General features: G+C 34.5%; 3 protein-coding genes across 7 annotated transcripts in view; 1 reads left to right on the top strand and 2 right to left on the bottom strand.

Annotated features, from left to right (window-relative positions):
* Positions 1–1,178: 1,178 nt before the first annotated feature.
* Positions 1,179–2,289, top strand: Prosalpha5 (proteasome alpha5 subunit). The gene is made up of 3 exons (XM_065512287.1): positions 1,179–1,318; positions 1,393–1,525; positions 1,593–2,289. Exons 2-3 carry the CDS (start codon positions 1,393–1,395, stop codon positions 2,186–2,188), a joined length of 729 nt encoding a protein of 242 aa, XP_065368359.1. The 5' UTR covers positions 1,179–1,318; the 3' UTR covers positions 2,189–2,289.
* A 1,749-nt stretch (positions 2,290–4,038) lies between these two features.
* Positions 4,039–9,446, bottom strand: cnk (connector enhancer of ksr). The gene is made up of 4 exons (XM_065514117.1): positions 9,280–9,446; positions 9,007–9,170; positions 6,774–8,942; positions 4,039–6,715 (listed from the first exon to the last, which is right to left on the bottom strand). Exons 1-4 carry the CDS (start codon positions 9,335–9,337, stop codon positions 4,205–4,207), a joined length of 4,902 nt encoding a protein of 1,633 aa, XP_065370189.1. The 5' UTR covers positions 9,338–9,446; the 3' UTR covers positions 4,039–4,204.
* Positions 9,447–12,283: 2,837 nt separating this feature from the next.
* Positions 12,284–13,840, bottom strand: part of M7BP (Myosin-7a binding protein) — an 89,399-nt gene continuing 87,842 nt past the window's right edge. For all 5 annotated transcript variants that reach the window (XM_065514500.1, XM_065514499.1, XM_065514501.1 and 2 more), the window contains 4 exons: positions 13,298–13,717; positions 13,094–13,231; positions 12,896–13,029; positions 12,284–12,828 (listed from right to left, as the gene is read on the bottom strand). In XM_065514500.1, coding sequence (XP_065370572.1) covers positions 12,648–12,828; positions 12,896–13,029; positions 13,094–13,231; positions 13,298–13,717 — 873 coding nt within the window. In that variant the 3' untranslated portion in view covers positions 12,284–12,647. The remainder of the gene's footprint in view (positions 12,829–12,895; positions 13,030–13,093; positions 13,232–13,297; positions 13,718–13,840) is intronic.

Raw genomic sequence — 13,840 nt, 5'->3', positions numbered from 1 at the left:
CTACCCTTCTCAGCACTGCATTACTTCATATTATATCTATAACCCCCATTTTCTCAATATCTGGTTATCGTTTTTCGTAACGATAAACCTCCGATTAACATTTTTTTTTGTATGAGAACTGTCACTTTATCGTCACGATAAAAAATCAAACTCCAAAAAAGTCAAAAGTCAAACTCCATACCAAGGTGTATTTAAAATTTTATTGAATTCACCACCGACAACATCCTGTATATAAATTCGCCTTGAATTGAAGCAAGGCGAATTTATATACCAGGTGGTGTTGATAGCACAACTGATTATTGTTGTTTAGATGCTTGAGCTGTCAAATTGTCTTGTGTTCGTTGCGGCGAATGCTACAAACGTAAAAGTAACAAAAACAACAGGCAAACTTTGACATCTTAAACCACATAAACAAATTGCAAGTGGTTTTTGTAAATGTTGTTGTAGAATCGACACCATCTGGTTTATGAAGGCGTATTTAACAAGGTTACAGCCAAAGTAAATTAATAAAGTAGCGACAGTACTACAACAAATACAACATTTACAAAAACCACAAGCAATTTTGTTTTTGGTTTAAGGTCTGAGCTGTCAAAGTTGCCTGTTGTTGTTTTTGCTTTTGGGCTTGTTGTATTTTTCGCCACAACAACCACAAGTGAATTGACAGTTCAGACCAAAGTAAAAAAAATAGTCAGCTGTTCTACTGAGTCTACTTTATTAATTTACTTTGGTTACAGCCAGGGCGTTACAGCCAAGGTGCATTTAATAAGGTGCCATCGGCAGCACAGCTGATTATAGAAATAGCTCGCACAAATGTCAAACTACATATATAAAAAATATTCGCTCGTACGTCCGTATGTCAAACTCTATATATAAAAAATAAGTGAATTCGCCTGTATTTATTTCAATTCGCCACTACTGTCACCTTGTTAAATACGCCTTGGTTACAGCAGTAGATAATTAAAATAATTACAGGCGAATTCACAATTTTTTTTATATGAGGTTTGACATAAATGCGTACCGGTTAATATTTTTTATATTTGCTATTTCTATAATCAGTTGAGATATTGATATTTGCTATCCGTGTGAACATACATATTTGTTAAATAAGATTGTGCTGTGTTTAATGAGCATTGGTAGCCTGTTTCTTTAGGTGATGAATTTATGAACTACCCAGTAGTTAAGCATTCAAAGTAATATTTGTGTCAAACAGCAACTTTTGACAAATACTGTCAAAGAACCGCAAAAGTGTTTAATCATTTCGCTTGTGGTAAATTTTGTGCAAATTGTTTGTTTCACTTTTTGAAAATTAATTAATAATGTAAGTAATTTTCTGAAGAAATTATAGAAATCTAGAAAACTTCTTATGTACGATATTTATTTATTTAAATGCAGATGTTTCTTACACGTTCCGAATATGATCGCGGTGTAAATACATTCTCACCGGAGGGACGCCTTTTCCAAGTTGAATATGCCATCGAAGCCATTAAATTGGGTTCAACTGCCATCGGTATTTGTACTTCAGAAGGTATAATATTTTATTATTGTTAGCATGACTTAACATAAATTATATTTATGATGGGTTACTTTTTTAGGAGTCGTGCTGGCTGTGGAAAAACGCATAACGTCACCTTTGATGGTGCCAAATACTGTGGAAAAGATTGTGGAAGTCGACAAACACATTGGTTGCGCTACATCTGGACTTATGGCTGATGCACGTACTTTAATAGAAAGAGCTAGAGTAGAGTGTCAAAATCATTGGTTCGTTTATAATGAACTCATGTCGATTGAATCGTGTGCGCAAGCTGTTTCAGCTTTGGCAATTCAATTTGGTGATAGTGGGGATGGTGGCTCAGCTATGAGTCGTCCATTTGGCGTGGCTATACTATTTGCAGGCATTGAAGATGGTAAACCTCAACTATGGCATATGGATCCTTCTGGCACGTACATTCGTTATGGAGCAAAAGCAATTGGATCGGGAAGTGAAGGAGCTCAACAAAATTTACAAGATAACTTCACAGCCGAAATGACTCTAAATGATGCAATTAATTTGTCTTTGAATACTCTAAAACAAGTTATGGAAGAAAAACTTAATTCCACAAATGTTGAGGTGATGACCATGACTCCGGAGAAACTCTTCCGTATGCATACCAAAGAAGAGGTGGAGGAAATTATAACCAACTTGGCTTAACCGGTGTTTATCTATAAGTTTAGTAATTGCTAATTTTTTCATTTTGCTATAGAATTTGTAAAACAGAATCTAACATAATAAACGGAAGTTTGAAACTAAAAGTTGTAATCATTTTTGGAAATTTCGTCAAAACTGGATATTGTATTTTTGTCAAATATTCACCATTATCGCGGTTGCCGTACATGTTCCATTTTATATTTAATCTAGTACGAAACTGTCGATGGCGACAATTTTGCGTCATTTATATATTCACCATTATGGCTGTTGGCCTATGCGTTTTACTCATTTTATCTTTAATCTCGTGCTAACTGTCGATGGCGTAAAACGCCAACCGCGATAAAGTTGAATCATTAATGCTTTTAAGTGGTTACGTATGTATATCTACAATGTGCATACTTATGTACATGCTTACCTTTCAATTTCGAGGATAAAATTGGTTTTTAAATTAATCAATACAATTATAACGTAATTTTGAACAAAATTGTTATATTTACCTATTGCTTTGTTTGCATTTGCTTTTTTGTCAATAAGTTTACATATATTTTTACAATCGTAAAATGTAATAACAAAAAATATTGCGACTGCAACTGTGGTATACGAATTGATTTCTACTATATGTCGTCCTCTCAATAAAACTGTAGTGTATAAGCATATACACCATTATTTTTTTTATTGCATAATAAATCTACATAACTGATTCTATATGTGGTCAAAATTTGGTGAAATTCTACTTCCACAAAGTGGGTCAAAAGATCAATTGTAATATATATTACTTTTGTTATAGATGTCTACTAACACAAAAATTTTAAACTCAATTATTTCGAATTGCAAAAAAAATAATACACTATTGTTTCATTAAGGGGACGATATGTATTTATAATTAGCTTATACAATAATAGTATAGTTTTAACAAAATGTCGAAAGCTTTGTATAATTCTTTAAGAGCTTTCAAAATTATTTAACGACAAATAATCTAAATAATTATCGATCCATTCAAATGTTTACGATCTACTGAAAAATTTTAAAATTCCACTTGTTTTGTTCACAAATTTAAATATTAATAAAAATGATTATATTAATTATAAAATAGAGAATATTGCAATGTCATCAGGTGTGTGAATGAATGCCAAATATCAGCTAATTCGTACCAAGACTACTGGTTCAAAACTCTGACCTAAACTAACATACAAGCAAACATTAGCGGTATTCACAATGTAGAGTACTTGGCCTGGTAATGTAGTAAAATATCAAAATAATAAAAACAAAATACATTAGAAATTGAAATGTATGTCAATAAATAGCTTTTCTGCTTTTTACTAGGGCATTGTGAATCACGCTATTTCAAGTAAAAAAAATAAAATATCTTTTAGCCAATTGTTAAAATTTTGTGACACATTTTGTTCGAATCTATGTGAGCAAACATAAACATAAAATGTCAAAATTTTATATAAAATGCTCAAAAGTTGTCATAATCCTCCCCTGATCAGATTGAAAATATATAAAAAAATAAGATTTTGTATTTCTAAAAAATATGATAATCTATTTAGCGAATGACACTGACATATCATTCGTTAAACCGGAAAACCACTGTATTATTTAATAATTTCATATATGTATATCACAGATATAAAAGATCACGGTGGGGAGACATACAAATTACCATGTTCTTCGTTATCCGACTAAGCAACGTTTAATGCTAGAATAAATAAATTCAAATTCAATCTGTGTGAAATTTGAAGTTGTAATTTCCAACTGCAATTACATAAATACACAAACACACATTTGTATGAATGTCTGCCTGTGCTTTTGGGGGCAACATAACCGTTGTGTTAAAGAAAAACGCAAAAATGTATTTTTTAATTGTTAAACGAATATGACGCACAAATGTGAATTCACATCCATGCTAATTAATGTGTATGTAAGAATATAATAATGTATGTATGCATGTATATTTACAAATAAATTTTCATTAAAAAAAACCATCAAACATTTTGAAAATCTTTGACTTGTTCAATTTCAATTCATTTCCGTTTCACTACCCTGCGACTTGGTGTTGCTGGTGATGCTATTACTAGTGCTTGCGTTGTTATTGTTGTTGCGTCTGAGTAGTAAACTGGCATTTGGATCGGTAAGAGAATAAATGTCAGGTTCAAAGACTGGCGGACATTCCATATTTGGATATTCGGTGGTAGCCGTTAATGAAGTATTTGATGGCGACGAGACTGCAAAATCTATCACATTTGCGTTTGAAGATTTGATGGGGGGAGGAGGAGCTGTTGTATCAGGGGCGGATAGGATAGCATTATTCGATAATGACGATGTAATCGAGTGCTTGCGATAGTTTGGTGTCTGATTTGGAAATATGACTTGAGCAAAGATCTCTTGATCGTAATCACGACCCATACAAGTGGTGCTTGTAGGTGTTGAAGGTATGGATACGATTTGCTGTATGTGTGCCTGATTGTGATGACCAAAAACTGTGCGGTGAAACAACGGAGAACTGGAATGTTTCTTTTCTTTTTTGTTTTCGTTTTTAGCGTTAAAATTGCTACCGGATGTAGACGAGGAGCCAGAAGAAAAGCTGAGTTTTGAAAAAATTGGCATGGGTGCCGAATTCTTGCGCTGAGCATCATATTTGTCTGCCTTTTCTTTTAGATCGTTATTGTATGTTTGGCTCTTTTTGATACCGCTACTGCCGCTGCCCGTAACACCTGCATCGATGACATTGTGATGGTTTGACTTTTTGTTTAAGGGCAATGTCATTGTAATACCAGCTGTGTTGCTAGTTGAGTGTTTGCCAAATTGGAAAATTCTTTCACTCGACGTTTTGAAGGACTCCAACTTTCCCTTTTTCTTAAAGCTTCCCAGACGTCTTTCGGAACCGTTTGTGGCATAATCAGCAGCAGAGCAACTACTGCTGGTTGAATGTTTTTTGTTTTTACTGGAAGTTAATAAAAATGGGCGTGATTTCATAGCGGAAGCCCAGTTACTGCCGTGACCGCTGCTAGTGGGCTCCAAATGTTCTGCACTACTTGTTGAATGATTGGAAAATTGTCGAGACGTCGATAATCGATTTCTAGAGTGTGACGAAGAAAAGGTGCCGCCACAGCCGCCACCTAAAGGTTCATCGCCAGATATTAGCTCATAACCAAAATCCCTTAATTTAAGACCTTCCTTGGAACGTGTTAGTTGAATGTCTTCGTCATCAGGCTTAAAGCTTATTTCATAATCTGGAGGTTTTGGTAGACTACGACTTTGTGTCTTTGAGACCTTTGCATCACCAGCTGTGTTGGTTGAGCGTTGACTGCAGTCTACTAATTGCCTTGATAGGGTTGCCTGTTTGTATGCCGCTTGACGTCTGTGTTCCTCTTTCTTCTCTACACCCAACAACACGCGATTGTTGTACATTTCCTGAGCCTCCTCTTCTTGCTTTTGTAACATCAAGTCCTTGAGGGTCACAAATCCTTGAATATTTGGAAGTGCCTCCCATGCATTACTGGAATTTATTTTTGGTAAGTTGTAGTCTAGGGTTCTAGAAGTTTGAAAATCGAATTCCACTAAGTTCGGATTAGAAGCGTGTATGTAATTGTAGGGTATTTTTTTGATGCTCTTGCAGGGACTTATTAGATTTGATTGTGGTTCCGCCGAATTGTCATCTCTTCCCGGAGACTGAGGTTCATAATTAAATACGGAAGTTGAAGTTGATGGTGGCGGTGTAGAAACCCTCAAAGGTACATCTGGAACAGGGGCTGGCGTCGATGGCGGCCCCAATCCCATTGTTGCAGAATCTGAATTGCTAACTATTGAGCAGCGGCTAGTAGAGTGCATTAATCGTCGATTGTTGTATTGCTGTGGTGTTGACGGTAGTGGTTGCGGAGGAGATATAACTATTTCCGATGGGGCTAGAATGGAGGAACAGCTCTGAAGTTTTGTTTGCTGAGAGCTACGCTGGGGTTGGATATCTTCAGAAATATTTTTTTGTGTAGAATTGAATGGATGCAAAGAAGTGTCATGATAGCCAGGTGTATTTGCTCCAATTTGAATGCCAAAACTTCCTCCGGGCACTTTACGGTATGAGCGAAATTGATCTGTTGGCACCGGAATATCATTCGACTGCTTCTTATCGCTAGCGTTGGAACTTTTAAAGGCCAGAGATCCCTTCGTAAGTTTTCTTAAGGAACCCAAATATCGCCGGTCACTTTTTGTCGAAGTGGGCGTCGTAGACGAAGTTTTGGAGACACTTAATACTTGTTGAACCTCTCTAGAGCCTTGAGGTGAAGGCGTACACAGGTTTTTTGTTACTGTCGATTCGTTTTCCTCACCAGAACTTTCGTTCTCTGAAAATAACTCTTTCGTACTAATTTCGTTTAATGAAACCGAGTTTCCGGCGGCTGGCGAACTCATGCTCAGCGTAGATTGTCGAATAAATTCAACCCATTGATTAAGAGCGTCCAGGGATTCTGCAGCAAAATAAAACGTTTTTGCAGAATGATACACCTTAAAAGCATATGGCTTTGAGTGGACTTCCTATTGATCAAATGACAAAATTATTACTCTTACAATGTTGTAACGCTATTGCACTTACCTTTGCCAGTGACACTGTAAATCCCGGTAAGAATATAACACAGCTAGCTTTCGTTGCTTCTTTTGAACGAAAACCATAGAGAATCGTATCAAGCATCACAAAATACAAGCGCGCCCAAAATGTAACGCCCCGTTTGTCCTTTGTGCGCCGGTACAGAAAGCCTTGAATGTCGCCAGTACCAAGCAACTTCAGATTAACATTTCTCCTTTTGCTAATAAGACTATGTTTCTTTTTCAATGTCAGTGATCGTGCTTTAGTGGGTGTATGCAGTTCACCACTCACTTCATGTGGGTTATCGTGAGGTGTGGATAGTGATAAAGTGCTGGTACTGGAGAGAAATGACTTGTCATCTTCGTCAGGGTTGCTAATGGGGGGAGTTTGTACCGACATACCAAAATTACTTGATATATGTGGAGATTGGGCATTTGTATTAACATTTAAGGCTGCTGCAGCTGTAATGGCTGCGAGTAGACCTGGTGGTTTTGGTGGCGGCACTGGAACAACATTTAAAGCTGGATCACCATGTTTTCTGGGGCGGGGTGGGGGTACTGGTGGTGTTATTAAAAGAAAATCCTTACGTGGTTCAATTGCAGGAGGTGTATCTGAATCTTCGCCAGAATTGTCGTAGGCAGGTGTACTGTGGCTCTTATCCAGTCTGCCACGTCTTACAACAATAGGCACATTTACTGTTTCGACTAGTTGGACATTGTTGGACGATGCTAACATGTGATCTCTGTCTTCTGTATTTTGGTCTTTCTGGCCCGTTGTATTTCGGAGAGCTTGAAGAATGTCCTCCTCGTCCTCTTCATCGGCGAAAGGTATGGGCTCAAAAGTTTCGAGAATCGTATTTTGGACATTACATGTGTATTTTTCATCAATTTGATAATCTTCCACTTTCATATTTGCATCGAAGCGAACTACCTTACATACACCTGGTTTAGAAGTGGCTTCTTGTTCTTCGTTAGGTTGTTCTACGACTTGACGTAGCTTAAGGGAGTCGCCAAATTGCGCAACTCCAGTTTTGACATCGTTGGAGAATTTCCCATTACCACCGCTGCTGCTACCAATGCCAATACAAGTGGTAGGACGAGGAGTGATTTCCAAACCAAATCCAAAGGAAACTGACTTATCGCGTAAACTGGGTGACGAGGGATCTCCACCAGTACCCGCCTTAGGGTCATGCCAAAGCGGAACTCCCACAACATTTTTATGCCCCAACAATTCGTCGCCACAAATTGTATTACGTCTTTGAAGCATTGCTCTTGGTTTCGGATAGTATAGTCGGCTTTCCTTTTCCACCACCTTCGCGTCAGTCGGCGTCAATATGTCACTGCATATGGAGTCTGTGTCTCCGTCGTCTGTTTTCTCATTGTCTGTATTCAACAATAGTGGAAGTTTGAACGAATTCTCTGGCACAGATAAGAATCCTGGCCTCGGGCTTGGTACGTTTTCCCCCCAACGTGAACCAACGTTTCGCTTTTTGCTTGGCAAACGGTATGGTTGCATGTAAATCTGTCCGTAGATCTTAGTGTGTTTTGGGCGCTTTTTCAATGTCAGCAGAACGTCTGGTAAAGACTCTCTCAACTGTAAAAGGACCGTCTTGTATTGCCAGCCAACGATTGTTTGGTAATTAATTTGTACAATCTCGTCTCCATCTTCAATTTTTCCAGAGTTATGAGCTGGCGAGTTGTGTTTGATGTCAGTTACGCGATGAATACCGTGATAGCTCGTTTCAATGTTAAATCCTAGTTCTGATTCTCGCTTTTTAAGTGTCACTAAATTCAATGAAGCGGGTTGCAACAGCATTGGATCGGTTATATCTTGTATGATATAGTTAGCTAAACGTTCTAATGTCTCTGCAGTTGTGCGAATTTGTTCGACTGGATTTTCCACAAAACGTTCTCTTTGGGCGATGGTCGCCATTTCAAGACCTAGTCTTAACATTTTGCGACAGATTTCTGTGAACTGGAACTGACCCTGAAAAGGAGAACGATCTAGCCATCCAATCAATGGCTTTATTCTGGCTATTGTTCTTGTAATATCATTCAGTATCTGTGTTTCGATCATAGAAGAACCACTTTTCAGTGCTAGCAGCCTGTGCAAACTTCGGGCAGCTGTCGCAACATGCAAAGCCATAAACTGCAGGTTCTCTTTGTCCAAATTGTAGTGCTGTAAAAATAAAAAAAAACGATTTTTTAATAAATATCCCCATATTCAGATTTTAAATACTTACAAAATTCCTTAGATTTTCAACAGCTTCCAATACAATCTCCTGGTGACCAATGGAATTCATCCCTAACTGCTCCAACTCATAAGGTCTAATATTAAGCAATTGATGACCTCCCACTCCATTATTAATGAACGAGTAAACGTAGTTGTACATGCAATCATCCAGACCTAAAAATATTTCAATGATTACCCACCCGATATGGGTTTGGTTTGTTCAATGTATGAATCACAACAACTCCCTGCTACAATAGCACTAATTGCAAACAAAACAACAGACCTTTAATCCAATCGGTTACTTGGTCTGGTGACCATTCAGCTACGTTAATATAAGCCATAACTTTAAAATGGATTTATCCCATTAGAAAATTTCGAGCTTGCAAGAAAAACTGTAATTACTTGAAAAATAAAAGAAAAAGTTATTCTTTATCTGCTGCTGTCATTTTGTATTTGAGAAATACAAAAAGAGAATAAAAAAACTCAAAGTGGTGTCAATAGAAAATAAAAAAAAAGAAAATTGTTCTATTTTAATCAATCTGGCTACTTTATACTCCGGCTGACATATGCCAATTGGCTGACATCAGCCGCTCACATGCTGATGCCTGTGTATTTCTTATGGGATTTTTTGGCTGATAGACCCCCAAATCTAAATCGTAAAAACTTCATATAAAAAAAATGGTTTTGTTTGATGTCAGCAGCTCATGTCAGCCGCGGTGTTGCCACCAATAAAATTTATCGATGTGTCAAAAGCAATCTCTATAAAATATATGGCAACCTATTTTGGTGAGTGTGGTGAATTTTTGTTATGTACAACAGACATTCTATTATGTATTTGTCCACAGATGTCGCCATCTATTAAGATTCTACTCAATTGCATCTATAGCCTAGTACTCTGTTCATATTTGCGAAAAACTATGGTTTTTTCATGCGAAAAATTTTACATGCTGTTTTACAGCTAGTTGTTCGTGCGAAAGAAGTGCTGCGTATGTTATTTCGTGTGGAAAAATAAGATGTATTTCACATGTTTTCCACAATAAAAACAGAGTACTGCTTTTGCGAAATTATTTCGCATATATTTCATTCCAAATATTTTATATGTAGTTTGACAGCATTTCGCACGAAATTTTGAACAGAGTACCTAGCTTATACCGTTAAATCGATTGTTTTCAATTTGAAATACATATGTACATTTATATCAGAGTATCTAAATTTTTTTAATTGTTGTAAAATCGACCGGTTTCGGATTTCTTTAACTTTTCGGTTTTAACGAAATATGTTCAAATGTGTGAAACATTTTTAAAAATATTGACTTATTTTATAGAAAATTTTAGCATTTTACAATATTCCTTAAAATATACATATAAAATAATTGCCAAAGTTAGACTCCGTAAATATTCAAAAAATTTAAATTTACGAAATAGGATGCCAAAAAGATTAGATTTTAATACATAAACACATTATGCAAATTAAAAACCAAATTAATGGTTTTTATGATAGGAAATTACAAATGTCAATAACGCCATAATTTTTTTGTGCTATTATTTATTTCATTATCCTAAAAAATAATATGCACAACAAAAAAGCGGATATTAAAAGTACATATATATGTACATATGTTAAACGGGGTTGTCATAGAATCCAATCATTGTCGGAATCGGTTTTGAAAACGACAGAAAAGGAGCATTGGTCTAGTGAAATCGAAAGTTATCAGTATTATATTCTATCTAGAATTAAATTCTTTATCGATTAAACAAAAAATTATATAGTATTTTATAAGTCAAATGGACCTTTTTTGTCATTTTCAAAACCGATTCCTACAATGATTGGATTCTATGACAACACCGAAAATCTATTTATTTATCTTATAAAACCTGTATTACAAAAATTATTACAGATACATATGTATATGTAAATTTAAGTAGTCCTTTTTCATATTGAATAAGAAAATAATAGAAAACCGGATAAAAATAAACTTTTTCGGTTATATTTTGAATAATATTTCAGGCTATAAATTTTGTATATTAAAAGAAAACTTGGTACCTTCTATTATGTAGTAATATCATAGGTTTAAATGACGAAAGTATGTATTCACGCACCGTCTCATATTTTTGAACTTGTACTAAATATTGATTTGAAATTTTGTTTCTTGCGATTGAAATGAGAATTTTAATAACGGGGCCGGTAAAAGAGTATGATTAGTTGATTTAGAATACATATATAACTTTGAGAACTCACAACGCCGCTACTGAGGGGTCTGTAGGTTCCATCGTCAAAACTTAAACTCGAATATTTTATGCCAATCGGATAATACAGTTAGAAATGCTCCACTGCGTGGTGTTGGAAACTTGACTTTTATTAAAATTTATTAGTGGTATAAAAATAGGCTTAATATCCAATTAATTTCATTTCTTAAAAATTAATTTCATTCACACTTTTTTTACAAAAAGTTAAAATTTTTTTACTTTTCAAACGTGTATAAAATCGTGTCTGTTTACATACTATACCTGAATTCACAAATATATATTTGTGGATTTCGGTGATCCCAAAATTTTTATTAAATTGCAAATAAAAGCGCCAATTAGTTTAAAAATTGCAACAAATCTTTATTTATTAGAATTTACGCAACAGTTAAAATAAACTAATGCACAATGCGCATTGATTTTAATGCAATGCTCAACTGCTTACGTTAAACTATTAAGGTCGCCTACCGATACGAAACACTAAATTGGTTTATTTCGGTAACGGTAATTACAGTTATTTCGGCAACTGTAGCACGATATTTTATTGATAACGATAATTTCATCCTGAATGAAATTAAATATTAATAAAATTTACAAAAATTAAAAATAAGTTTTATAATATTTAAATTTTGTAGATTTCAATTAACTGTATTATTATTGATATAAAAAATAATATTTATAAAATATCTGTAACGGTATTTACGATTATATTATATACGTTAATTGGTTATTTCTGTAACGGATGATCAGCGGTAGATGAGCTACAAGTCAATATTAGGGGTAATAGTAGCATAGCGGTAACGGAAGGCAACCTTGTTATTTATATACACCAGCGGCATTTTCTCAAGATTTCCAAAAATATTGATAACAATGTGTTATCAACATTATTTATAAGTATTAGTTTCCAAATATCGATTATATATTACCAATGTAGTTGCTAAACAAGTTGGATATTGAATCCAGCCGTTGAAAATCATTACATTAGAATTTATGAAGCATTTTACTGACTTCAAACTCAATGTTTCCTAATTTAGAAAAATAAAATTCTTAAATAAATTTACTTTAATAAATCAAATTTGGTAAACATTTTTGGATCCATCGTTACATTTAATGAATTAAAACTAATTAAAAACTGAATAATAATTGTTTCATAACACTTAAACTAGTAAATTAATTTAAATAAATATTTATGATACATTCAACAACAATTAGAGTAGTAAGTAATTAGTAATTAGTAAAAAAAAATGAAAATGATAAATCGTTCAATGGCACCTAAAATTTAAAACGCGAAAAATACAAGTTAACTGAGTTTATTATTTTTTAGAACCAAAAATAATACTCAGTTTATTAATACTTATACATACATACATAATATGTATGTATATAATATGTTCAAATGAACAAATAATTATTTATTCTTTAAATTCTCAAAGAATGCAATATTGTTTTTGAGGACTCCCTGTCGTACTGGAACTGGACTTATATTACTACCCGTGTCTGTGGGAAGAGATGGATCATTCGTTGAAGATATACCTATAGTTGATACGTCTGATGTAGTTGCTATTTCAATACCAATGGAGGAGGAATCTCTAAAAAAGCATCGTTACGAAAAGTTAATTGTTAATATTTAGTATATTTAGTAATGTTTAGATTTACGTTTCAAGTGACGATAAGTCGGAGGTTATAGTTATATCATCTTCTGGCTTTGATCGCTCTGATTTCATAAGATGATCTAATGATCTTTTAGGTGAATATGAACGTTTATTTCCACCTTGTGATAACGTTCTTGCCTGAAATTATTTAAAAAAAATATACAAATTATAATCATATTTATGCGTAACTAATATGTAATACCTTTCGCAGCCAAATTTTTTCAGGTTGTGAGGCCTTTGTCGTCATCAGAAAGGCTCTTGCTAATGCTTTAACAGAAGGCAGTGCTTTTGCTACCTCTGCTTCAATTACTGGTTTCTCCGAAGGACTAGACACAATTTGCTAAATTTGTAAATATTTAAATGGTTAATAATACAGTTAAATTTTGATACATTTAAATATTCTTACTGGCTCATTTTCTTCCACTGATAAAACCTGATTAGGTTCTAGCAATTTGCGTTTTGGTTGTAAAAATTTGAATGCCATTGGCGTGGAACCACGTGTAGGTGTTACAATATTTACACCACTTTCTGATCTACTAAAAGCCAAACTAGAGGGTCTTTCTTTGGAATTAATTTCATCAACTCTTGCTTGCTCTCTATGTGTAATTGTGGTGTCCTTGATTGTTTCCTGTTGTGTTTTAAAATCATACATTTTGATTGTATCGGAATCATCACTTGTTGTCGTTGTATTTCCTTCCATTTCTCCTGACAGCGGTGACATAACGTCCGTGGAAGATGAATTGTTTTCTACCACTTGAGCTGGTATGGCTTTGTATAAATCAAGATCAGTTTCATTTTCTGTTGATGATAATGTTTTCTTCGTAGGCTATGAACACCAAACATTTTAATCAATTTTTAATTCAATACGAACATTTTTTTCCCCAAAAAAATATAAAATGAAACCAAAATTATTTAATCATAGTTACTAAATGACAAAACATAATAAAAC

The sequence above is a fragment of the Calliphora vicina genome, chromosome 5 (genome assembly GCF_958450345.1).
Source record: "Calliphora vicina chromosome 5, idCalVici1.1, whole genome shotgun sequence".
Classification (NCBI taxonomy): Eukaryota; Metazoa; Arthropoda; class Insecta; order Diptera; family Calliphoridae; genus Calliphora; species Calliphora vicina.
This window is presented reverse-complemented; position numbering and strand designations above follow the sequence as displayed.

Coding starts and splice junctions, on each gene's coding strand:
- Prosalpha5 (XM_065512287.1), top strand. CDS start 1,393: ATGTTTCTTACACGTTCCGAATATGATCGCGGTGTAAATACATTCTCA. Junction 1,526..1,592: donor CGGTATTTGTACTTCAGAAG/GTATAATATTTT, acceptor TTACTTTTTTAG/GAGTCGTGCTGGCTGTGGAA.
- cnk (XM_065514117.1), bottom strand. CDS start 9,337: ATGGCTTATATTAACGTAGCTGAATGGTCACCAGACCAAGTAACCGAT. Junction 9,171..9,279: donor AGTAACCGATTGGATTAAAG/GTCTGTTGTTTT, acceptor AAATATTTTTAG/GTCTGGATGATTGCATGTAC. Junction 6,716..6,773: donor TTACAGTGTCACTGGCAAAG/GTAAGTGCAATA, acceptor TTTGATCAATAG/GAAGTCCACTCAAAGCCATA.